Source organism: Lonchura striata, chromosome 31 (genome assembly GCF_050655825.1).
Source record: "Lonchura striata isolate lonStrDom1 chromosome 31, ASM5065582v1, whole genome shotgun sequence".
In the NCBI taxonomy this organism is placed as follows: Eukaryota; Metazoa; Chordata; class Aves; order Passeriformes; family Estrildidae; genus Lonchura; species Lonchura striata.
In genome coordinates, this window is record NC_140733.1 from 3616611 (window position 1) to 3642647 (window position 26037).

Sequence of the window (26037 nt, forward strand, 5' to 3'; positions counted from 1 at the left end):
AGAGGGGGCAAATGGAATCAAGGTGAGACAGGGATCAGGCAGCCCCACGCCAGGCAGCGTTTTCTCCTCTGAGAGCTCCTCTGAGCTGAGCGAGCTGGTGAATCCTGCGGAGCAAATGAGACCCGGGAGCGAGGGAAGGGCTGGCTGGGGAGTCAGATAAACCCAGTGCGTATTTCCCTTTCCAAGGGGCTCCTGGGGAGACAAAGGAGACAAGAAGGATTCCCCATCTCATGACATTCCCTTTTTTCCTTCAGTAGCCCTATTGCAGTCACTGCATACAAGAGTTTAATTGATCCCTTTGATGCCAGGGAGCAGCCAGAACTTGAACCTCGCTGGATCCAGCCCTGTCTGCCTATCACCGAGCAGAGGGAAAAGATAAAGAACCTGGGTGGGGGTTGAGCCAAAATGGCATTTTGCCACTTCTAATCTTCTCCCAGCTTTTGCAGCAGGGCAACAACCCCATCGCTGCAAACCACTCCCTTTTGCAAGGCACACGTGGACCTCGCTGGTAGCTCAGGGCTCCTGAAGGGGCTGCTGCAGTTGGCAACTGGAGCTGTTGTTGAACTTTTCACATTACTTACCCCCCCCCATCCAAATGCCATCAACTGTCTGAGGAAGGACACAAAAATATTACCCTGGAGAAAGTGGGGCCAAAAGCTTGGAAAAGGATAAAAGAAATGTTCTTATGATGACAATGACAAAAAAACACAATTTATTTTTGACAGCAAATGAATACCCACAGCCCTCCAGCCCTCCCAGACTGGCAGGCCGAGTGGGGCCGTTTCCATGGCATGAGGAGCTGGCAGCCTGCAGAGAGAAACCAGAGAGCCACGGTTGTGGAGTTGTGTTATGTATATGTTTTATTATCCCTGTATTATGTATTGGTTTATTCCTTTGTACCCCCGTGTGCAACTTGGTTTATCCCCAGTTTTCCCGCCTTGTCCGCCCTTCCCGCCTTCCCAGTATCTATCCATCACCCTGAAAGAGGCATTTTACCCCCCCCGGGTGCCTTGTCTATCACTCGGTGCCCCTTCCCATCCATCCAGAAGCTTCTACTCAGGGCACCGGGTGATTGGGCGAGGACCTGGGGCTCCCCCCATATCCTTCCCCCATTGGACCCCACCATATCCCCCCATCCCGGAGCCACCCCCTATCCCTATCCCCATTGGTCGTTGGATACCCCTCCCTTACAGTTTATAAGCCAGTGCAAGCACCTTGTGCTTGTTCCTGTTGGCTGGCACCGTTCTAGGGTATTTGGCCCCGTTGGGCTACAATAAACTCGGACTTAGCCCCCAGCAGGATCCGCTCTTCATTTACCACCGCGAGGCTTGCTAGCGCTGCCCGGAACCCACAAAGGCACTCTCCAAACCCCAGCTGGGAGCGGCGGAGGGAGCCTCCATCGCCCGCCCTCGCCCCAGGATGAGAGCTAGCCAGGGCTGAGACAAAGGGAACCGGGGCGGGAGCGCGGCAGCTGGCGCCCAACGAGCGGCCCCGTTTTCGCGGCGTTGGACCCTCGTTTGAGGATTTTAGGGTCGCGCAGACCTGAAGAATCGTCCTCCTGGCCGTCAGCTACCCCGGCGAGAGCAGACCCACGTTTTAGTGGGTGGCACTCTTGGGGACAGGATCGGCAGCTCTGGAAAGCACCTCCGGAGTCGATTCTCTCGCGGAGAAGCCCTGCGATTGGTTTTTCTTTTCCACCCTTCCCTCTCGGACCCCTGTGGTTTGTGAGTATAGGGGCCCCTGGGGCTTTCCCGGTCCTTTTTTTTTGGTTGGTTCCTTTCCCCTAGGTTTTAGGGGAAGGATCCCTTTTTGGTGGGTTTCTTTTTCCCCGGGGTTCGGGGAAAAAATTCCTGTTTTTGGTGCTTCCCTTTCCGGGCGGGAAGCTTAAGGACCGCGACAAAGCCGGAAGTGTGGTCTTTTGTTTTTCGTTCGTGTTTTCCCAATCGTAGGCGCTGCAGCACGATTTAACATCTAACAGCCATGGGTGCAAGGCTGTCCGTGCCGCAGAAGAGCATTTATTCCCAAGTTGTGGGTATCCTTTTAGTGGGGGGAATTAAGGTTAAAAAATCTGAAGTAAAACGGTTCGTTCAGTGGTTGTCGCAAACTTTCCCTGACATTTCGCCAGCTAAATTATACCAAGCTCCTTTTTGGGAACAGGTAGCGGGGAAGATCCTGCGACAGTCAGATCTCTCTCTCTCCATATTCACCCATTTGGCTCTCCAAATTCGCGATATAATTAAATATCGCTACGAAAGTCTGCCACTGCCAGCCGCAAACAAACCGATCCCCAGTTCGGCGGGTAGTTCATATAACCCTACTCCGCTTCCCTGTCCCTCAGCCCGGTCGCTGCAGTACGATGCGGCAGCCGCCGCTGCGGCAGAGCGCGGGGCGGCTGCTGTCGCTGCTCCCGCGGCTGCGGCTGCGGCGGGCGCTGCGGGAAAACTGCGGCAAAACTCTCCCTCTCTCCCGAAGTCGGGTATTATCAGACAGGCATCCCGGCATTGCCCGCAGGCAGATTCTGGCCCCTCTGAGAATACCCTAGACACCCCGCAGAGCGGTGCAGGCACTGTCTCTGCTTCTACCCGTTCCCCTTCTTCCCCGCACTGTACAGCCCCGTCCCGTAGAGACTCCGTTCGTTTTCAGTTATCCCAGACCCCCGAAGATCCCTCATCCCCCATCCTCCATCCCCAAACCCCACGAAATGGCTCCCCTTCTTCCCCCTTCCCCAGGACACAAGATGGAGGTGACCGCGTGGGTTTTCCCGCCACTCGTGCTCCTTCTTCCCATGATCCCTGTCCTCCCCCCTCCCATAATCCCTTCCGGCAGACCAACCCCTTCTGCTCCCCAGATTTCTCCGCCCACCTCCCTCCTCCACCCCCCGTCAACTCCCCCTGCCTTGAATTATTCAACACCCCACCCCTCAGCTCCACCCCCAGGGAGGGGAGTCCCCACCATACCACTCCTCCTGCTCCAGACCACGCCTCGTCCCCTGGTTCCCACGACCCCACTTCCAGTTCCCACGCTTTCGGTTCCGGGGGGGGGGGAGCGTGGGAACCCCGATCCACTCCAATCCCTACCTGCCTTCTCGGCCGCACCTGTCACCTGTACCCCGCGGCAGGGGGGTAGGCCCCTTGCACAGTGGTCCCCCATCCCCCAGCAGACCATCAAAGAGCTCTGCAAGGCCAAAAAGGGGTTCGGGATGGAAAGCGAATACTTCCGAGGCTTATTAAAAGCAACCCTCTCCTCCAAAGAATATGTCCCAGCAGACATGCGAACTCTCTTCTCCTGTTTAATTACCCACGGAGAATTCCTCATCTGGGAGTCCGAGTGGAAGCGGGAGATCAGAGAGGTGTTACCTGACCTCTGGGCCAATGCAGATAGCTCTAGGGATGAGGATGGGGCTGTAATATCGCTAGACCACTTGTGCGGGGAGGGGGATTGGAAAATGGGGACCAAGCAGGCGGAAAAAATCCCCAGAGAGGCGCTGCAAGTCAGCACTAGGGCAGCAGAAAAGGCGTTTTTTAAGTTAAGACCCAGCGGTACGGTTATTAACTTCTTGTCCCTAAAGCAGGAACCCCTAGAACCTTTTGTCGCGTTCGTGGATCGCTTGCATTACACGATGGAGGCTCAGGTCCCAGACGAGAAGCTGCGAGAGGGGATGCTTGCCACAGTTGCGAGGCAGAACGCTAACGACGCGTGCCAGCAAGCAATCCTCAGTCTGCCCCTGGACCCTGAGCCTACCCTTCAAAGCATGCTACAAGTCTGTGCAAGGAAGGTGACAGTTCCTGCTAAAGACATTCCAGAGACTCCTAAACCACCAACAAAGAGAGTAGCCTTCGTTAAAGCTGTAACACCGCCAGCCACCCCTTCTCCAGATCGCCGCCCTACAGGAGCACCCCCGAGGGGACAACAGCACCATCAGGCCTGCAATTTATGTAGGCAGAAGGGACATTGGGCTTCCCAATGCCCGCTGAGGGACGAGTTTTTTAGGTTTAAACAGCAGCGACAAGAAAAGAGTGCCCCCAACTCGGGGGGAAAACAAAAAAACTGAGTCATCAGCGCAGTCCCTCCCTGCGCGAGGACATAAATATGGTGGGTTCTATAACATCAGAGGAGGGGAGGGACAACTACCTGCAATGCCCACCTGAGGACATTTCACTGGACTTGACACACCAGATTATGGCTGACAAACCAGCCTATATGAGAGAAGATGTGGATTTCATTCCCACTGCTTGGCTGGGTCGAGGCCCGAACCAGCCCAAGCCGATACTTAACATCGTATCTGGTTTCTCCCCATATAGGTTGGCCCTGACTGAGGCTCTGCACCTAAGGGACAGCGACTGGCACTCCATCGCTGTCGACACAGAGGACCCAAGAACCTGGAGAAACCTCCACAGTAAGTACATCGTTCTTGGGGACACAAAATTCACGCCTCTCGAAGTCACTATTGCACCATCCCTGACATCCAGGAACACCGAGCGATTAGTGGTGTGGCTGCACTGCCCCCATCCTCCAGTCTTCCTTCCCAAGGGCCAAATCATCGCCCAAGCCATTCCAGCATCTGGGCCTCCGGCACACCCTGAGAATCTATGGAAGAAGTCAGCGAAGAAGAGCTACCAGGTGTGCCAGGCCCAGGTCATAGGGAAGGAAAGACCAAAGCTCTCCTGCTATATGCGGAAGGATGGGGAGTACAAACACCTAAGCGGTCTCCTAGATACAGGAGCAGACGTGACAGTCATTCCCGCACGGGATTGGCCGTCACGCTGGGAATTGCAAAACGTGGCGGGGAAAATTCAAGGTGTAGGGGGTTCTCAATTAGCAAAGCAATCAAAAAACATCATAAAATTTGAGGGGCCGAACGGACAATCGGCCTATTTACGCCCGTTCGTATTAGATTACACAGAACCCTTATGGGGGAGAGACCTGATGGCCCAGTGGGGGGTCACAATTAACATCCCGACCCCCCAGGTTTTTCGGGCAACAGTCACTGAGGAGCGTCCCACCCAGAAACTTAATTGGCTCACAGATACACCAGTGTGGGTAGAGCAGTGGCCGCTCAATAAACAGAAATTAAAAGCGCTTCGGAAGCTCGTGAAGGAGCAACTTGCCAAAGGGAATATCCAGGAAACAACATCCCCCTGGAATTCCCCTGTCTTTGTCCTGAAAAAACCTGGCAAAGACGAGTGGCGCCTCCTTCATGACCTTCGCGCCATCAACAATGTAATAAAAGACATGGGTCCTCTCCAGCCAGGGATGCCGTCCCCCACGATGTTACCAGAAAATTGGGAATTAGCTGTCATTGACATCAAAAATTGTTTTTTCCAAATTCCCCTACACCCTGATGACGCACCACGGTTCGCCTTCTCGGTTCCTTCCATCAACCGAGAAGCCCCAATGGAGAGATACCACTGGAAAGTTCTTCCCCAAGGCATGAAAGTCAGCCCAACCATTTGCCAGTGGTACGTCTCTTCATTGCTGTCCCCTGTGCGTGCAGCCACCGAGGGCGTGATCATCCAGCACTATATGGATGATATTCTTATTTGTGCCCCCAACAGCGATCTACTTACACACGCGCTTGAACTGACAACCAGTGCGTTGGTTGCTGTAGGGTTCGAGCTGCGAGAGGATAAGATTCAAAGAATGCCACCTTGGAAGTACCTGGGTTTGGAAATAAACAAGCGGACCATTGTTCCGCAGAAATTGGCCATAAAAAATTCAATTCGGACTCTAGCCGACGTGCAGCAGCTGTGTGGGTCTTTAAACTGGGTGAGACCCTGGTTAGGTATTAACAACGAAGACCTAGCCCCTCTTTTCAATTTATTGAAAGGGGGGGAAGAGCCTAGTTCTCCCAGGGAACTCACTCCAGAGGCCAAAGCTGCTTTGCAGAAGGTTCAGGAGGCAATGTCTGCCAGGCAGGCCCACAGGTACGATCCGGGCCTGCCCTTCAGATTCATCATATTGGGCAGACTGCCACACCTCCACGGAGTCATCTTCCAATGGGCAGACACCCTAGGAAAGGGCAAGGATCAGGACAAAAGGGACCCACTCTCCATCATAGAGTGGGTATTCCTGAGTCATTCACGATCCAAAAGGTTGACACGGCCACAAGAGCTGGTGGCAGAGCTAATCCGCAAAGCGAGAACGCGGATTCGGGAGCTGGCGGGGTGTGACTTTGATCACATCCACATTCCTTTGAAATTAGAATCGGGCCAATTCACAAAGGCAATGTTAGAACACCTGCTGCAAGAGAATGAATCATTGCAGTTTGCACTGGACAGCTACACCGGAAAAATTTCTGTTTTGAGACAGGCCCACAAAATTTTCAATTCCGAAATCCAATTCACTCTGTCAACAAAACAAATTCAGAGCAAAAAACCCTTAAAGGCTCTAACAGTTTTTACGGACGCGTCCGGAAGGTCCCACAAGTCAGTAGTGACTTGGAAAGATCCTCAAACTCAGCAGTGGGAGGCAGATGTTGTTGAAGTAGAAGGATCCCCTCAAGTAGCTGAGTTGGCCGCAGTCGTTAGAGCTTTTGAGTGGTTCTCTGAACCTTTTAATTTGGTAACTGATTCGGCCTATGTAGCAGGTGTAGTGTCTAGAGCACAGGATGCAATCCTGCAAGGTGTCTCCAACGATGCCCTTAACAAGTTGCTCTCTAAGCTGATAAGGCTAGTCTCCCACCGAGAGCAACCGTTTTATGTGATGCATATCAGGTCACACACCGACCTGCCGGGGTTCTTGGCCGAGGGCAATCGCCGTGCCGATTTCCTCGCTGCCGCCCCCGCACAGCTGGCGCCGCTCCCGGACAAGTTCCAACAAGCCAAAATAAGCCACCAGCTTTACCATCAAAATGCGCCTGGTCTGGTCCGGCAGTTCCATCTAACCCGGGACCAGGCCAAGGCCATTGTGGCCACATGCCCGTCCTGTAAGTCGCTCCCACTACCATCAGTGAGCGCAGGGGCTAACCCTAGGGGTCTGAAGTCCTGTGAGGTGTGGCAGATGGACGTTACTCATATCCCCTCCTTCGGGAGGATGAAGTACGTCCATGTCTCCGTGGACACCTTCTCTGGAGCAGTTTTCGCCTCTGCCCACACAGGGGAGAAGGCCAAGGAAGTAGAGAAACACCTGATACAAGCCTTCTCCATGCTAAGCGTCCCAAAACAGATAAAAACAGACAATGCCCCCGGGTACACATCCAAGGAATTCGCAGGCTTCCTGCAGCAATGGGGAATAGAACATAAAACTGGAATCGCCTATTCCCCGACAGGTCAAGCCGTGGTAGAGAGGACTCATCAAAGCATCAAAAGGATGCTTAAACAACAACAGTCGTCAGCTAAAAATGAGTCCCCCCAGGTTCAGTTAGCGCGGGCCCTTTTTACCATCAATTTCTTAAACTGTTCCTTCGAGTGCCTCAACCCCCCCATCGCGAGGCACTTTAATTCCTACGAGCAGAGCAAGGTCAGGGAAAAGCCGCCAGTTCTCATTAAAAACCCTGAGACCTGGCGGCAGGAGGGACCCTATGACTTGGTCACCTGGGGACGGGGGTACGCTTGCGTATCCACGCCCTCAGGCCTGAGATGGGTCCCTTCCAAATTCGTCAGACCATATGTCCCTAAGACGCAGAAGAGAAAACCGGACAGTCCTCAAGTTGGGTACGCCGCCCTCCGACGGCGGAAAAGGTCCCCCTCACCTGGTCCCCCCTCTTCCCTCCCTGGCTCCGGAGATTCTCTGTTCCCCTTTGAGTTAGACCTCCCCTACCTCGACTATTAATTTCAGTTGCTTTCTAAAGAAACAGGACTTTTGCTGCTGCTGGGACTCATTGTGTTTATTACAAGCTTTAACATAGTGATGAACTGAAACCCTTGAACAAAGAAGGGTTTCAAAAAGAAGAATTTCCAGAAAAAGGAAACATCTAGTTTCAAAATGAGCCCAGTGACTGTGAAGCCCCCGTTTAAAGACTTACTCTATCCTCTTCACCTTTCTTTCTTTTTAAACAAAAAAAGGAGGAGATGTGGAGTTGCGTTATGTATATGTTTTATTATCCCTGTATTATGTATTGGTTTATTCCTTTGTACCCCCGTGTGCAACTTGGTTTATCCCCAGTTTTCCCGCCTTGTCCGCCCTTCCCGCCTTCCCAGTATCTATCCATCACCCTGAAAGAGGCATTTTACCCCCCCCGGGTGCCTTGTCTATCACTCGGTGCCCCTTCCCATCCATCCAGAAGCTTCTACTCAGGGCACCGGGTGATTGGGCGAGGACCTGGGGCTCCCCCCATATCCTTCCCCCATTGGACCCCACCATATCCCCCCATCCCGGAGCCACCCCCTATCCCTATCCCCATTGGTCGTTGGATACCCCTCCCTTACAGTTTATAAGCCAGTGCAAGCACCTTGTGCTTGTTCCTGTTGGCTGGCACCGTTCTAGGGTATTTGGCCCCGTTGGGCTACAATAAACTCGGACTTAGCCCCCAGCAGGATCCGCTCTTCATTTACCACCGCGAGGCTTGCTAGCGCTGCCCGGAACCCACAAAGGCACTCTCCAAACCCCAGCTGGGAGCGGCGGAGGGAGCCTCCATCGCCCGCCCTCGCCCCAGGATGAGAGCTAGCCGGGGCTGAGACAAAGGGAACCGGGGCGGGAGCGCGGCACACGGTCAGTCACAGAAGGCTCCTGTGCCCCTGTCCCACCATGGCCTGTGCCTGGGCCAGGCTGCTGTGTGCTCAGAGCCCAAACCTCCTGACCCATTCTCCGTTTTTAGACAAGGGCAGAGTGGTAAGCCACATTCCATCTCCTCTGCTGAAGCACAGCCCAGCAGCCTCCTCAGCAGCTGCAAGGGCGGGATGCCCGTGTGCCTAGTTTCCTGGCTCCCCGGCAGACCAGGGGTTAAACGTTGGGTGTCTCCTGGATTGTCCCCGGAAAGAGCCCATCTCTGCACCCAGCTACCTTTTTTCATTTAGAAATTAGGTCTTTCTTTCTCTGCCAACTGGTTTCTCCAGCCCCGGCTGCAGCCACTGGTCATATAAAACTTTAAGAATCTTTTTCTACAAGCACAACTGACTTGATGTATATTTTACACAAGCACAAATTATTCCATAACATATATTACAATGGAGCTGCGGAGATCCCCTGCAGGTCCATGGGGATGCAGAGATCCCCCTGCAGGTCCATGGGGATGCAGAGATCCCCTGCAGGTCCATGGGGATGCAGAGATCCCCTGCAGCCCCTGGAGGAGCCGGGCTGGAGCTCGGCGATGCCTGAGAGGAGGCTGTGAGCCCGCGGGCAGAGGGGCCCCGCTGGAGCAGCCTGTCCTGGCAGGACTGAGCCCGTGGCACAGTGACCCACGCTGCAGCACTCGGAGGGGGCTGTGCCCAGGGGATGGACTCCGCTCCGAGAAGTTCCTGGAGAAGTCTCGGCCGGGAGAGAGCGCAGGGTGCAGCAGGGAACGACTCCTGTCCCTGAGCAGAGGGAGAAGCCCCGGGGGATGAGCTGAGCATGGCCCCATTCCCTGTCTCCTGCCCTGCCGGGGGAGGAGGTGCAGCTGGGAGCAGGGAGGCGTGGGGAAAGCTGCATTTAAGGCTCTGCACTGACTTCTCCTTCTCCTGCTCCGCGTCTTTGGAGTTTTCTGCCAGAAATCTCTGCCCTGCCCCACCCACCCACAGGGCTTCGGGCAGGTTTCCCTTTTCGGGGGAAATCAAAGCGAAGCACTGATGCGCTAACGAGGGGCAGGAGAAGTGAGGCTCCTGGGCTTCCCGCAGAGGCGGAGGCACGGGAGGCGCAGGGCCGGGAAAGCCGTGGCGGGAGGCGCGGAGAAGTTTGTTTGTGTGGGCAGCTCAATCCCGGCTCGGCCCGGGCCCGTGCCGGGGCTGTTCCTCATCTCCGGCTTTCCCCTCACGCAGCCCGGGGGCGCCGAGAGCGCGGGGCGAGGCGGGGCCGTGCGCAGAGCCCGCCCCGAGCTCGCTGCCATTGGCCGCCGGTGCCGTCAGTCGCGGTTGCGGCGCGCTGATTGGTGGGAGCGGGGCGCGGCGCGGCCCCGGCGGCGGGCTGAGGGCGGCCGTGGCCGCGCAGCGCCGCCATTGGCCGAGCGGCTGTGCGGGCCCGGCAGCGGCGGCAGCGGCCGGAGCGCGGTGAGGCGGCGGCGGCGGAGCTCGGAGGCGGCCCCGGCGCAGGTGGGAGCCGCGCTGGGCTCTGCGGGGGCTCGGGGCTGGCTGCGGGCGGAGGGGGCGGCAGGGGGCTCCGGCGGCTCGCCGGTGCCGTGTCCGGCCCGTGCCGGCCCCGGGCTGAGGGCGCTGCGGGAGCGGCTGCCCGCGGTCTCCTTCCCGCCGGGGCCGGGCAGGAGCCGCTGCCGGAGCAGCGCTGGCTCGGCCCGGCTGCTGTGGGTAGGACAGAGGGGCTGCCCCGCGGCCGGGAGCGGGCGGGGAAATTCCCGTCGCCGGAGGTTCGTGTGCCCGGCGGAGAGCGAGGAGTCCTGTCAAAGTGACTTTATTGCCGAGCAGGGGCAGAGGCCGTGGGGCATTTGCCGTGCGCTCTCTGCCGTGGCTGTAGTCCGCAGCCTCCTTTTTATCCTCATTTTCCCGGCCGCATCTCCCTCTGCCTTTGCCCACCGGCTGAGTTCCTTGGAAGGTTCCGACTTCCCGATGCGCCTGGAGCCTGTCCTCGTTAATGTGCACCCTCCTTTTGTATAACAGCCGATATTCATGGCTCTGTTAAGTCTTTGTTCTTCTCGGCGAATTTCGGGAATGTAGCGGCACTTTGAGCAGCTGTCTGGGTCAATTTGTACCATTTATTGGAACTGATGGTTTCTCCCGTTACTTCCTTCTCTACAACTCCCTGGCTCTATCTCCAGGCAGATTCACTCCTTGACTCTGTTTTGTCCTTCCCGGGTCCTCTTTCGTTTTGGGATTATTCTCGGTGCCCTCATTCCCTGTCCTTTTGTCGCCGTTTGTGGATCAGGAGGCCTGGCTGCCACCTGCATGCCCTGGCTCAGCTGCTGGATGAGCTGCACTGCCAAGGTGTGGAGCATGGTAAAAAGATGAGAGTTGCTGCAGCATAGAAGAGGAGAAGCAGCATTCCTTTAACCCCTGGTGTGCTGGGGAGCCAGGAAACCGTGTCCCATTCCCATCCTTTCTGTGTTTGACCAATACATAAACTGCTCTCCTATTTCCTTTGTTATCCTTTTCACCACTTTTCCCTTGTCATCTCTTTGCCAGCAGCAGTTTGAGTCATTTAGTTTTCCACAAACTCCTGCTTTTTCTGCTAACAGATAATCTGATCCCATCCCCTGGTGAAATGTTGTGTTCCTCATTTCAGTGGCTTGGTCGGCAGGAAAGTCAGGAGCTGGAGCTGTCTGGTTGGTTCTTCTTTCGAGGACAGCTTGTAATGTAATGATGCCATTGAAATGATAAATGGGTTCTCAGTCTCCTGGTAAGAATTTGTGAGAAATGCCAATCACTTGGTTTTTAAATGTTAGAAGTTTAATAATAGTGAAATGGTTCTAAAAGTAGGAATACAATTAGACTAATTAAAATTTAGAGTTAGGATGATTACAAGACAATAAAAACAAAGACTTACAGATGTCAGGATGCTCTCTTGGGCACTTAAGCCACAACAAGCATACCTTGTGAATAAAGGAATCACCCCTAAAAAAATACACTGTTGCATATTCATATATCCTTCATGGTTATGCATACATTTTATTTAAAACAAGAAACTCTGTCTGTTGTTGTATGTCAGCTGTTTTTTTAATCCCCACGGCGTGCTTCAGTCTGAGCAAGGCCTGAAGAAATTAGCTTCTTCTAGTAAGAAAACAATAAATTGCTCTTGTCTGGAGAATTTAGGTGTTCCTTGAGTGAATTTAGGTGTTCTCATTCCTTAACCCCCCCCCCCCCCCGCAATGCATATTTTCTCTTTTAACTACTAAAGCTTCATTTTATCTTCAAAGATACATTTACCATACTATTAAAATGTTAATACAGCACAACTTATCAATGTAATATAATACATATAGTAACTATCTGCGTGGAGCCAGATAACATGCATTTTTCACAAAATTTTTTTGGTTCCCAGGGGCTGGTCCATGGTGTTGTAGGATTTGTTCTGTTGGCCCTTTATCTTTTTCCCCATTTTTGAGTGCTCCCTGCAGCTGAAGTTGCATCAATTTACCATTTTTTTCTTAATCCTTCATCATATACTTGAATTCCAACTGATTTCCCTGAACTTGTTCTAGCAAAACCCCCAGTGCTCTGATACACCCTGTACAGCACAGACAGGGACAGCAGATGTTGGAGTGGGCAGAGGGATGATCCCCCCCTTATTTTAGTGAAGTTTTCCCAACATTCTCCATTTGCTGTTTCCCTTTGCAGCTTCAGCCATTTCTGTTGCAGAGTCAGAGATCCTCAGCATGGGCTCTGCCTTCAGCTGTGCAGATTCCATCTGTGCAAGCAGGCAGAGCTTGGGGTGAGGGGCAGAGGGAATCAGCCAATTCCTGCCCCAGGCAAGAAGAGCCAGGTACATTGTCCCCAGTTTGCCCCAGCAGTGTTAATTTGCATTTCTGAAGCTCCTCCTGGGTGCCTGGAATGCAGCTTCTCTTCCACAGCAGCCTTCAGCAGCCTCAGTTGTGCCCCCCCCCACAATCTGATGCTTTTTTTTTTCCTTCAAATCATCTATTTATTGTTCATGAGTTAAAGGGTCACCTTTAAATCTCATCTAGTTTTGAAAATTTTGAAAAACTCTAATCACTTGGTTTTTAAAATTTTAAAAGTTTAATAATAATAAAATGGTTATAAAAATAATAATACAATTAGAATTAGGACAATTACAAGACAAAAAGAGCAAAGAATTACGGAGGTCCAGATGCTCTCGGACCCTAAGTCAAGAGAAGCTTGACTTGTGAACAAAGGAATCACCCTTAAACCAAGACACTTGTTGCATATTCATACATCCTTCATCGTTATGCATACATTCTGTTCTAAACAAGAAACTCTGTTGTATGTCAACTGTTCCCTTTAATCCCCTGGCATCTTCAAGTCTGAGCAAGGCCTGAAGAAATTAGCTTCTTCTGATAAGAAGCAATAAATTCCTCTCCTTTGGAAGATTTAGGTGTTCTTCAAAGGGAGCATCTCATTCCTAAAAAGAAAACTCCCCCCACATACATAATCTCTATTTTAACATTATGTTGTAACCTAAAACTACACTTAACACAATATGTAAGGGAATTAATACAGCATAACTTTCTAACATTACACATATAATATTCATTGTACCATTTGCGAAAAGCCAATCATAAATATGCATTTTTCACAATCCCACTTCTTACTGCTCAAGCCAAATGATTTATAAAGAATATTTCCTGTCCTCTTGCATTCTTTGGACTCTGTTGGTAATCAAATAAAACATGGGATTAAACAAAGAAGAAATATCAAAACACTTGTAACACATAAAAGGAAGAATCCTAATTTCTTCCACCATCCCATTTTCAATACATTACCTCACCTGCTAGTTTTTAACGTTATTTTCCCATTTTTGGACTGATACCTGGGTCATAATTTTTTTCTGATATCCTTTGTTTTTTCCAGGATGACATCCTCATTGCCATCTATTTTCAACAATCTGTACACCCCATTCTTTAGCCAATAAATAGCGTAAAGCCAACCTATTTTAATGCACTGCAGGTGATGTTTGGCTTTGCAGACTCCATATTAATTCCAATGCCTGAGCAGCTTTGTTTATTATCTTCTCTATAACTGCTTGGAGTAATTTAATATGACTGAGGATATAATTTGGGGTTAACACAGAGCTAGACTGCTGTGCTTGTTTTACCTTTTTTTTTTACTAACTGTCTCTTTACCGAATCTTGGACTATATTTCTAAGATCAAATGTAAAACAAATCCATCTCTCTCCTTTTGGACATTCCATGCCCCAAGTATTACTACTTTTTCCTAAGTTCTTTGTATGTGATAATTTTCCCCCTTTTTCCTGCAGGTACTTAATTTGGATGGGTTATAACAGTGGCTGTTGACATGGGGGTGTGTAACAAAAAGGAACTTTGGTTTCTTTCCATGTGATACTTTCTGTAGCATTTGTGACACGATCTTGCTGCTATCTCAGAAGGGAAAAGACAACAAATGAGAGACAGAAACAGGAATGACAGAGGTCTGGCATGGCTTATACCCCCACCTCCCCTGCCTGTGGGGCTGCTGCCCACATCAGGTACGTGTGATCTTCTCGCTGCTGAGTACAGTGCTCAATCCAGGCTTGCCCTCTGTTTCCCTTGTCACTCCTTTTTTACTCATTTCCAGGCAAATTGTTTTTGACACCTTTTAACTGTGGTTTTCCACCATTCCTCAGGTATCTCTCAGTCCACAGGCATTGATAATCCCCATCTACAAAAGCAATTTATTACTTCAGTTTTTGAGGTCTTTCTGTATAGGGGATTGATTCAGTACTCAATACTTCTTGCCACAAGAACATAGATTTTGTGAGCTACAATGCCAATTATTCTCATAATTTAAACATTCACTTATAACCCAGCTGCCATGTCCAATATGGGGATGAATCAAATAAAGTATACAGCATAGTATTAATGGCAATTTCCCTTCTTGCCTGTACAAGCCACAGGCTAAGGCCAGACTATCAGAACTCTTTGACTCAAACACTCCCGATCCTCCTGTTTGAAGTGGCAGTGTTCCTCTGCCAAGGAGGTGTTGGAGGCGTCTCAGGGCTTATTCAGGCAGGGCTTAGAACCAGTGATGCAAGCTTTGCCTTATTTCTCAGTTAGGTGTTATTCTTTATACCTGCCTTGGATCATTTGGCTCTTCCCAAACCATTACCACCCAGTCCTGGTTGAAAGTTAATTTGGTATCACCTGGTTTAGATGTGATAGTCCATTCCTCACGTTTCTTCACAAATTCTTTTATTTTGCTGGCATGAATTCACCCTCTTTCCCATGGTTGGGATTGCTGCTTTAGTAGTACCTGGAAAGGACTTCTTAATAACACAGTGTTAAAAGAAAAGAAAAACAATACTGCATTAACTTTCACCATTAGTTTTCTTCAAAACTTTCTGGGTTTAACTAAAAACTTTTTCTATAGCTGCTTCTTCTTCTTGTATCCATCTGTGCTAATTGCTGCAGAGGCCAATTCTTCTTCTTGTGAGCTATAATTAGTTAAATAAAAAAAAGACTAGCCCAAATTTAACACAAGATGTATCACATCTCTTGGTTTTTTGCTTTTTAGGCAACATCCAACTGTTTTAGTCTTACAGCCCCATTCTTCAAAACAAAAGCCTCCTTTCCTTAATAACAAAAATCAGAAGGAAAAAAAAAGAAGTCTTGTTTAAGAAAATAAAGCACATTGTGAGAGTCAGCTATCTCTGCTTTGATCTTATCTCTATTGGTGGTCCAGCTCTCCCTCTTTTTCACAGCTTTGCCTTTGACTGTACTTCCTCACTCCCCTCCCCTTGTTGTCACTCTGTCTAGCAGGAATGGGGGAGAACTTACAGATAGCGACTGTATGGGGACTTTGGGGCGTATTTCGCTCTCCCTCTTTCTCTTTCTCTCTCTTTCCCTTTCTCTCTCTTTCTCTTTTTCTCTCTTTTTCTCTCTTCTCTTTTTCTCTCTTTTTCTCTCTTCTTCTCTCTTTTTCTCTCTTTTTCTCTTTTTCTCTCTTCTTCTCTTTTTCTCTCTTTTTCTTTCTTCTTCTCTCTTTTTCTCTCTTCTCTCTTTTTCTCTCTTTTTCTCTTTTTCTCTCTTCTTCTCTCTTTTTCTCTCTTTTTCTCTTCTTCTCTCTTCTTCTCTCTTTCTTCTTCTCTCTTCTTCTCTCTTTCTTCTTCTTTCTTCTTCTCTCTTCTTCTCTCTTCTTCTCTCTTCTTCTCTCTTCTTCTCTCTTCTTCTCTCTTCTCTCTTCTTCTCTCTTCTTCTCTCTTTCTTCTTCTCTCTTCTTCTCTCTTCTCCCTTTCTCTCTCTTTCGCTCTCTTTTTCTCTCTTCACATTTCAACATCCACATTCCAATATCAGTCCACTTTCTAACATTAGTCCTACATCCTGGAGAGGTGAGTCTGCCAATCACCTCTCCCTCCTTTTTCAACTTCCTTACAAATTTAATTACTTTTGTTATGTGTGTTCTGCAGGCCTTTAATTCACGGCACCCTCCACCAAGGGCTACCAGCTACCCACAGCTGACAGTGCTAAAACTAAAGACTTATTTTGCTGTCACAATTTTCCATTCACAAGCTTGAAAGGGTTGTAGGAACAAGGTAAACAAAAACTTACTTCTGAAGTGATCTTGCCTGCAATAAAAAATTTAAGGCAATCCTTGTTAGTGCAATATAATTTGCAAAGAAGCCAAGGTTTGATTTGGGAAGGGCATCTGAGGACACAGAGCATGAGTTTTACAAATGTATAATTTGAAGAGGGAATAGACAAAATGTGGATACAGTGGGGGAGACAGCAAGTAAGGAATTTATCTCTGCAATACTCTCTTTTTGACTGCCAGGAGACACTCTCTGAAGAGGTTCTTACAGTACAAACAATAACTGGATGGGAAGAGGCACTCTTGAATTTAAGCTTTGGTGTCAAAATAGGAAACTGCCCCTGAGCACTGCAGTGCTGGAGCACCCTGCCTGCAAACTCACCAGAGGCAAGCCACTGCTGCCACGCTGCAGGGCTGCCTGCAGCACAGAGGGAACCATGGCCAAGCCCTCCCTGCAGGCCTGGGTAATCCACACAAGGAATCACAATTGCTTCATAGCTCTCTAACTCATTCAAGAAATAGGAAACTGTAGTAAACAGAGATCTCCCTCACCATCTTTTTCATATGTGTGTGTCACACACCCACTGTGATGCTGGAAGTAACAAATTGTTTACATTAGAAGATACTGAAACTTTTTCTTCATTTAGATTTGTAGTTTCCCTTTTCTATATGTAGCCACCTCCCATTGTGGGAAAAAAGGAACCCTATTTTTTTACAAGTGTTTTGTATGCACAATTTTATTTGCTCTTCTAGATACACTGCAAGTAGTTAGCACTTCCAGAAAAACTAGCAAACAAACAAAACAAAAAAACTAAGAAAGCAAAACACATTTGGGTACTTGAAAAAGGACTGGTTGGAAGGAAAATTGTTTCTCATTGACCTACCAAGCAGTTGGTGTTACCTTTAGTTTAACTTTACACACTGAGAACAGTTGATTGAACAGCTTGCATTGACTCAAATTAATAGCAGGTTTTGCTATGTCACAGGTGTAAACTAGTTTTTCAATCCTAGAGTACAGTAAGTTATGTATTTCAAGATAAAAATCACAAAGCAAATTGGAAGAAATTTAGTACTGCATGAGGTGTGCACACAATTACAATTAATTTACCTCTAGAAGTCAGTTTATGACTTTCCTCTACTAGGATTGCAGTAGCTGCTATAGCTTGAATACACACTGGCCAGCCTTGATTTACTGGATCCCACATCTTTGATAAATAAGCCACGGGTCTCTTTACTCCTCCCCACTCTTGAAACAAAACCCTATGAGCTACCCCCTTTTTTTCATTTACATACAAATGAAAGAGTGTTGCTAGTGAAGGTAAGCTTAAAGTTGATATTGGGGCTAGTTTTTACTTCTTTTTTCTTAGTTTTTCATTACCCTTTTTGATCCATTTTATATCATCTCCCTCTGTCATTTTTTTTTATTCGAAAATTTTACTGCCTGTGTATTTCCTTCAATCCACAATCTATAATATCCCAATAATCTGAGTATCTTTCTGATTTCCCCCTTTGAAGAGGGAGGGGGAAGGGATAGAATCCCTGTGTTTCAGTCTGGGTTGAGCTTCCAACTACCCTTACTAAGCAAGTGTCCAAGATATTTTACCTCTGATTCTACAAATTGCAGCTTCCCTTTTGATACCCTTAATCCTTTTTCCCCAAGAAAATTCAAAAGCTTTATAGTAGCCTCTCCAGCTTCAGCTTCCCCAGAAAGTAAAAGATTATCCACTTATTGGATAATTTGTATTTCAGGGGGAGTGGGGAAAGTTTGTAGTATTGTTTCTAAAGCTTGTCCAAATAAGTTTGGGGATTCTGTAAGCCCCTGTGGTAGTTTTGTCCATCTTAATTGCTGTTTTCTCCAGTTAGTGGGTCCTTCCATTCAAAAGCAAAGATAACTTGCTCTCCTGGGCTAATGGGCAAGCCCAAAAGGCATCTTTAAGGTCCACTACACTAAACCACTGATGCTGGGGAGGAACTTTACTGAAAAGAGTATAAGGATTTGGTACCACTGGATAGCGGGTCTGAGTTCCTCTGTTAACCTCCCTTAAGGCTTGTACCAGTCTATAGCTCCCGTCAGGCTTCTTTACTGGGAGTATTGGGGTATTATGGGGAGACATACAAGGTTCTAATGTCCCATCCTTTATTAGTCCTTCTATTACTGGCTTTAAACATTCCCGTCCTTCTAAAGATACAGGATACTGCCATACATGTATGGGACAATTTTTTTTTCCTCAGTTGTAATCTTTATGGGGTCAATATTTAATCTTCCCCTATTTCCCTCCCCAGCCCAAACTTCCTTGTTAATTCTTCTTCCATCCTCCTGGCCTAGTTTTAAAAGTCTAGCTGTCATCTTCCCATCTTCTGGAACAACCCCTATTCCTAATTTCACCTGTAAATCTTGTCCCAATAAATTGCTACCTGCCCCTGGGACCAAGAAAACATCCCTCATCCAAAATTTAGTTTCTCCCTCTATTACCACATTTTTAATAACGGGTACTGTGAAACTCTCTCCTTTTGCTCCTGTTACTATTACGGTATCTTTGCTTACACTATAACCTTTTGGAATATTTAACAGAAAGGTTCTTTTTGCCCCTGTGTCTACCACAAATTCCAATTCTTCTTCTTGGGGACCCACTCTTGAAATTATCTCAGCATTCCCCACCTGGACCCACCTGCGCCCCCCCTCGGCCCCATGGCCCCGCGAGGGGAATTTGGGGAGGTGGGAGTGGGGCAGCGCCAAGGCCGGGCCCCCCCGCGCTGTCCTGGCGGGAGCGGCTGCAGTGGGGACCGAGTGCGGGCGGGAGCGGCCGAGAGCCCAGCGCTGCCCCAGCCCGACCTGCCCCAGCTCCATCCCTGCCCCTGCGCTGGGATGCTGTGGGTCTGGGGGGAAGAGGGAGCCGGCAGTGGGTGCTGGGCCTGGGGGCAGGAGGAGAAGGGAAGGAGAAGCAGGCTTGAGGAACAGAATGGTCAAAGGATGCAGGTGGCAGGAGAGGGTGGGATTGTGCAGGATAAGGAGGAATGGCAGTAGGAAGAGGAGTGTGAGGAAGAGCAGGCACACAAGAGGAGGAGGAGGAGGAGGAGCAGAAAGAGGAAGCAGCAGAAGGTTCCACCACTCCTTATAAGTGCAGCCTCTCCCTCAGCCCAGGATCGCTGCTCCCCCCACATGCAGCAGGTGACTGTGGAGGGGGATCCACGATTTTCACGGGGTGAATCTTGGTGTTTCTGAGTTTTCTTGGGCTAAATGTTGGTGCTTTGGTATTATGTGGCAGCTGAATCTTTATCTTTTGGAGGAGAATTTGCTGAGCTGTGGTGTTTGGGGTGTTTTTGTTCTGTGTCTTGGAAGTTTATGGGATTTTTGGGCTGAATCTTGGTGCTTTGGAGGTTCTTACGGACACAAGATTCGCAATGACTTCCTGAGATGAACTTGGGCAAGGAGGAACCTCCAGTCCAAGGTGCTCTCCTCTTGTTTTTTCCCCAAACCAGGAGTTTGCATTTCCAGGGCGTGGCTGGATGGAGGAGGAGGAAAAGCCCCGGAGATGCTGCAGGAGGAGGAGCTGCAAACCCAGCCCAGGGAGCTGTGGGGAGGAAAGAGCCCCCCTGAGCCAGGAAGGCGGGCGGAGATCCAGGCGGAGCTCGGAGCTGGTGGAGAAGCCTCATGGCAGGGAGAAGCCCCACAAGTGCTTGGAATGTGGGAAGGGTTTCAGCTGGAGCTCCGGCCTCATCCGGCACCAGGTGATCCACACTGGGGAGAGGCCCTATGAGTGTGGGGAGTGTGGGAAGAGGTTTCAGAGAAGCTCCACTCTCCTCCTCCATGAGCAGATTCACACAGGGGAGAGGCCCTACCGCTGCCCCGACTGCGGGAAGGGCTTCAACCGCAACTCCAGCCTCACCGTGCACCAGCGCATCCACACTGGGGAGAGGCCCTACGAGTGTGGGAAGTGTGGGAAGGGCTTCAGTCACAGGTCTAGCCTGGTCGACCACCAGGTGATCCACACTGGGGAACGGCCCTATGAGTGCTTGGAATGTGGGAAGAGCTTTGGGTGGAGCTCACACCTGAGAACACACCAGCACATCCACACTGGGGAGAGGCCCTACGAGTGTCCCCAGTGTGGGAAGAGGTTTCAGACCAGCTCCAATCTCCTTCTCCATGAGCGGATTCACACAGAGGAGAGGCCCTACCGCTGCCCCGACTGTGGGAAGGGCTTCAAGCAAAACTCCAGCCTCACTGTGCACCGGCACATCCACACCGGGGAGGGGCCCTACGAGTGTGGGAAGTGTGGGAAGAGCTTCTCACAGAGCTCAGCCTTGACCCAGCACCAACGGAGGCACCACTAAGGGAAGCCCTGTGAGTGCCCTGAGTGAGGGATGAGGGTTTGGGAAGAGCTTGGAGTGAGGGAAGAGAGTGAGGGAAGAGCTTGGTGCACTGCTGCAGCTCCATCCATGGGAGGATCCAGGCTGGATGATCCCCAGTGACCCCCGTGGGGCAGAGCCCTGGTGCCCCGGTATGGGGAATAAAACAGAGAGTAAAGCAATGGAGCTGATCAAGGGGCCCGATATCTGAGGCCTGACTGAGCAGAAACTGTGGGAGACACAGACACAGTTTAAATCTCCCAGGGCAAGAAGTGACCAGAAAAAATGGTGTGAGTCTTTGTGATAACAGAAATGTTCCCACGTTACTGGATGTCACGATGAATATGTAACCAATGGGAAATTGCTACCAAAAACAGAGCCCTCTATAAGCCCCATACAAGTCAATCCCTGTATAAACACCTGGTACACTCAATAAAATTGGCTTTGGTCTAAACTGGGATGTCCCCGTCTCTCCATGGTGGATAACCCTGTTGTGGGTGATCCCTGTTGGGTGGGGGAAGGTGCTGGAGGGATTTCTTTCCCTTCTCCTGGTGCTGCCGTGGTTTGGTTGGTAATAAATTCCCTCCCTGTGCCCAGGCCGGGTCTGTTGTCCCCGTGCCGGTGCTCGGGGCGGGATCTCTCCCGTTCCTTCTCTGCACTGCCGGGCCTCTCCTCAGCCAATGAGAGAACGCGGTGGAGAAGAGTCAGCCAATGAGAGCGAGCGGGGCTGATGACTCACCAGTTGCCGGGCAGACCCGCAGCAGGCAGTGTTCCCCACCTGGACCCGCCCTCCCTGCCCAGGGCCGGCCCCGCCGTGGGGTCCCCCCAAGTCCCTCCCCAGTGCCCCCATGAACTGGGCTGGGTTTAACTGGGAAGCTTTACTGGGAACACTGGGAGCAGGCGGGCAGGGGCAGAGTGACAGCAGGGCTGGGGGACACTCGACCCCCCCAAAATCAGCATCATGATGGAGCGGAGGGTCCCGACCGGGCCCGAGGTCACAGGGAGCGGCTGCGGCCGCCGGCGGCTCAGGAGCTCTGTGGGCAGAGAAAAGGGGGTGACACCGGGCTGGGGGCCCCGGGGGAGCATTCACACTCCAGGGGAGGGGGGACACGACCCCTGGGACCCCCCTTTCCTGTGCATGTAAACTCGATCCCCAGTGCCAGGAAGACGAAGCCCAACTCGGGAGTCCCCAGTTCTTGTCAGCATCTTGCTGCGGCAGCATCCAGCAGCATCTCTGGGTGGTCCGCAGGGGTCAGGATCTCCCAAAAACTCTCACAGACACCCAAGCCCCTCCAAGCACTTTCCTGGTCGCTTCCAGCCCACTCAGGATCCCCTGAAACCTCCCTCTTCATTCTGTCCTAACCTCCCCAGGACCCACTAAAGCCCCTCCTGTCCCTCTCAGGATCCCACAGCCTCCTTCTAGTCGTCCCCTACTGCCTCAGGACCCCTAAAGCCTATCCCAGTCCTTTCCCAGCCCCACCAGGACTCACCCATAGCCCTCCCAGTCTCTTCCCAGCACAACCAACCTCATCCCAATCTCTGCTTTTCCATCCCCAATCTCCATCCAGCTCCTTCAGGCTCACTCTATTCCCTCCCACTTAAACCTAGTGCACCCAAACTCCCTCCCAGTGCCCAACAGGACCTCCAGAACCTCATCCCACCCTTCCCAGTATTCTCCAAACCCCTTCTTAGCCCTTCTAAACCCCCAACCTCCTCTCCCAGTTGAAACCAGGCTCTCTCCAGCTCCCTCCCAGTTGCTCCCAGCACATCCCAGTTGCTCCCAGCACCCCCAGTTCCTCCCCCATACCCCAGTTCCGGCTCACAGGTTGTTCCAGGCTGATGTTGTTGGCAGGTGGAGGTGAGCCCAGCCTGGGTTGGGGTTTCCAGCAGCACCAGGAGCTGGTGGGTCCAGTCCCCGTTGGGGACCACGTCGGTGGCCACCACAGAGAGCTCCTGCTGGCCCTGGAACCACCTCAGCTGGATGGGAACAGGCGGCCGGGGCCGGGCCGGGAGCTCGAGGGCAGCAGAGAGATGGACACGCTGGGGGGCACTGGGAGAGAGTGGGTGTAATAAATACAAAGGTCGTTGTTCATCAAAATGAGTGTTAAAGGAGACAAGAATTTGAACTGAGTAGGGAATGCAACTAGCATACAAGACTGTGTAACTAATTATATACAAGTTGACTTTTAGGCCAAGGACAATCTGCAAGGAAGATGAGGAGCCTTCATTCCTGCGACCTCCAAGGGCAGAAAAAAAGACCCCCAGCAACCAATTGAACCAGCGCAGAGTGCATAGAGAGAAAATACGTCAACCGGGACGTATAAAACCAAAAAGGTCAAAGGGGGAAGGTGCTCCGTGGCAGAGCAGAGGCTCCCCGGCTGCCCAGCGCTGTTCTTTTGCTTAATACCGCTTGCTTAATAAATTCTTGTTAATTGATTTATCGATAATTAGCCTCCCCAATTGAATTTGTCCATAGCAAATTTGGTGCCGTGACTCGGATAAGGGCGACCGGGTGGGAATTCCTAATCAGGGAGGCGCCCCGCTGCCTCTGCAGCGGCCCTGGTGCAGGCTTTTCCTTCCCAGACCCTTACCGACGAACCCAAATTCGGTATTGAGCACAAGGGATACCAGTAACCCCGTAATCTTTGTGCACAAAGCTGGGCGAAGACGCAGGACAGCGTGCGTATAAAAGTGGGGATCTGCTGGGTTGGGCTGGGATCCCAGGACATAACGCGTGAGACGTCCTTGTAGGACGAGGCACGGGCAGAGCTCTGAGTAGTGCGGTTTGCAGAGCCCGCGAGGGGCTGGGCACCAACAGGGGCCGCGAGTGTGTGTGTGCCTGAAGGTGTCCTGGAAGATGGGACAGAGGAAAAGCAAGCCCTCTGCTTCCATGGGGACGGGGACCCCGGTAACGCTTCCCCAGATCCCCCCTGACAGTCCGTTAGGTCTAATGATAAAATCTTGGGATGAATATCCTTCAAGGAAAGGGAAGGCTAGGGCAAAAATGATACATTATTGTATAAAAGAATGGGGAGGAAAACAAATCTGTAGTGATAATTTATTTTGGCCAGTGTTTGGAAACTTCAAGGACTGGATTTGCCAGGCATTAAACATTTATGTAAACTCTAAAGAACCTTTTGATATGGAAGAGAGCAAGTATGCTGCTCTCTGGATAGTGGGGGAAGCAAGAGCAAAACTTTTTGCCTGAAGCACCCAGGGAGGGAAAAAGAAAAATAAAAAGCCTGAGGAAGTTCCAACTGCACCCCCTCTACCATACATACCTCCTCCTCCTCCACCCCGACCAGCACCACCCGCAGTCTACCCCGATTTAGATCAAGGGGGAGATTTTGATAACCAAGAGGTAGAAATCCCAGAGCCGGTCCCTGAGGAAAATTGCTGTGTTACTCATAGTCTAACAAGGGGGGAAAGAGAAAGGGAAGGGCAAGCTCTATATCCATGAAGAGAAGTAGTTTTGGGATCATTGCAGCAAGCTGGGCCCTGGCATGTGCTTATCACACCCTGCTAGATACTGTAGGGCAGCAGATAGAGGAAGGGGGGCAGGGAGATAAATCATCAGCGATCCCAGTCACTCAGGCTGCAGCCAACAGCCCCGGCTCGAAGCCAGCAGCTAAACCAGACCGTGAGCCTAAGCCAGCAGCTAAACCAGACAGTGAGCCTAAGCCAGCAGCTAAACCAGACTGTGAGCCTCAACCAGTGGTTGTTGCTATGAGCACAATGGGCCAGTGATACCTCAGGTCATCAGGGCAGAGATGCCACCTACAAGTGGGCACGAGACCGAGGGGTGGATCTAACCATGGACAGTATTTCTCAGGTGATCCATGACTGTGAGACCTGTGCTGCCATCAAACAGGCCAAGCGGGTGAATCCTCTGTGGTATGGTGGGCAGGGGTCCAAGTACAAGTATGGGGAGGCCTGGCAGATTGACCACATCACACTGCCCCAGACACGCCAAGGCAAGCGCTACGTGCTCACCATGGTGGAAGCCACCACTGGGTGGTTGGAAACCGACCCTGTGTCTCATGCTACAGCCCATAACACCATCCTGGGCCTTGAAAAGCAGGTACTTTGGAGGCATGGTACCCCTGAGAGGATTGAGTCAGAAAATGGGACTCATTTCAAGAACAGCCTTATCAACACCTGGGCTAGGGAACATGGCATTGAGTGGGTGTACCACATCCCAAACCATGCACCAGCTGCAGGCAAAGTGGAGAGGTCAAATGGACTGTTAAAAACCACCTTAAAAGCATTGGGTGGAGGATCTTTCAAAAATTGGGAGCAACATTTAGCAAAGGCCACCTGGTTAGTTAACAGCCGAGGTTCCACCAATCGAGCAGGTCCTGCCCAGTCTGAGCCCCTGAATATAGAAGATGGAGATAAAGTCCCAGTGGCACATGTCAGAGGTTTGTTAGGGAAATCAGTGTGGATCAATTCTGCCTCGAGTACAGACAAACCCATTTGTGGGATTGTCTTTGCTCAGGGACCAGGTTGTACATGGTGGATAATGCAGAGAGATGGAGCAACACGATGTGTACCTCAGGGAGATCTGATTGTGGGGTGAGACTCATGTGCAAATATCACTGTTTGCTGGATGTTACTGCCAGCGTCTGTACATGAAAACACACAGACATGAGACAGAAAGAAATGTGTAAGTGGCAAAGGTTTGAGCAAGTGAAATAGAAGGAAATGTGTAAGTGTTGAAGGTTTGAGTAAGTGAAAGATGGAAGTTTTAACTTGATGGAGTTTTTACATGATGTTGAAGATATGGAGGTAAGGGGTGGAATGTCCGAGGGTGATGTTACGGTGTTTGTATCTCCAGTCGTGTGTTCTGTTTATGTTTGATATTCTGGTCTGTGCTTTCAGAACTGACTCAGAAAGTGAAGGTTTGTTTTGCCTTGTTATCAGCCGGCTCACCTCCCCCCATGGTCTGCTGTCTAGAAGAGGCCAGTGCTGGCTGGCTTGCTTTGCTTTGCTTGCTGGCTTTTCCTTGATTTGCTTTGCTTTTTTTCCTTGCTTCTGCTTTTGCCTTTGCTTTTTAAAATTAGTTTTGTTAAGCAGTCCAATTCTTTCCCTGCATTGTTTCTTTTCCCTTTCCCTTTCCTGAATACCATCCAACCTGCTTGTCTAGGTTCGAGACAGGAATCTGCGAAGGAGGGCTAAAGCCTCCTGTGCAATGGAGAAGGTAAACCCCCTCCCTCTGAATTACTAGGAGTTTTAAATCAAAAGGCTCTCAGGCAAAGATATGGGAATGGGAGTAACAATTCTTTACTAGGAGAAAACTAGACAACAATTTAAAAAGGCAAATGCAATCGGTACAAACAAAACCAGTGAAAAAGTCCAGAACCTGAGGATTCAGGGTGCCAGTAGCAGTCCTGCTGGGATGATTGCTCCCCTTGCAGTGATTGATGAATTGCAGCTGCAGTGGTGATC

At 50.5% G+C, this 26037-nt stretch overlaps 1 protein-coding gene across 1 annotated transcript; it reads left to right on the forward strand.

The window, feature by feature from the left end:
• The first annotated feature begins 10072 nt into the window (after window positions 1–10072).
• LOC146764754 (uncharacterized) lies at window positions 10073–23296 on the forward strand. The gene is made up of 2 exons (XM_085563839.1): window positions 10073–10163; window positions 19739–23296. The coding sequence occupies exon 2, from the start codon at window positions 19750–19752 to the stop codon at window positions 20572–20574; it is 825 nt and encodes a 274-aa protein (XP_085419965.1). The 5' UTR covers window positions 10073–10163; window positions 19739–19749; the 3' UTR covers window positions 20575–23296.
• Window positions 23297–26037: the final 2741 nt, after the last annotated feature.

Excerpts from the sequence above, each read along its gene's own strand:
- LOC146764754 (XM_085563839.1), top strand. The coding sequence starts at position 19,750 with ATGGAGGAGGAGGAAAAGCCCCGGAGATGCTGCAGGAGGAGGAGCTGC.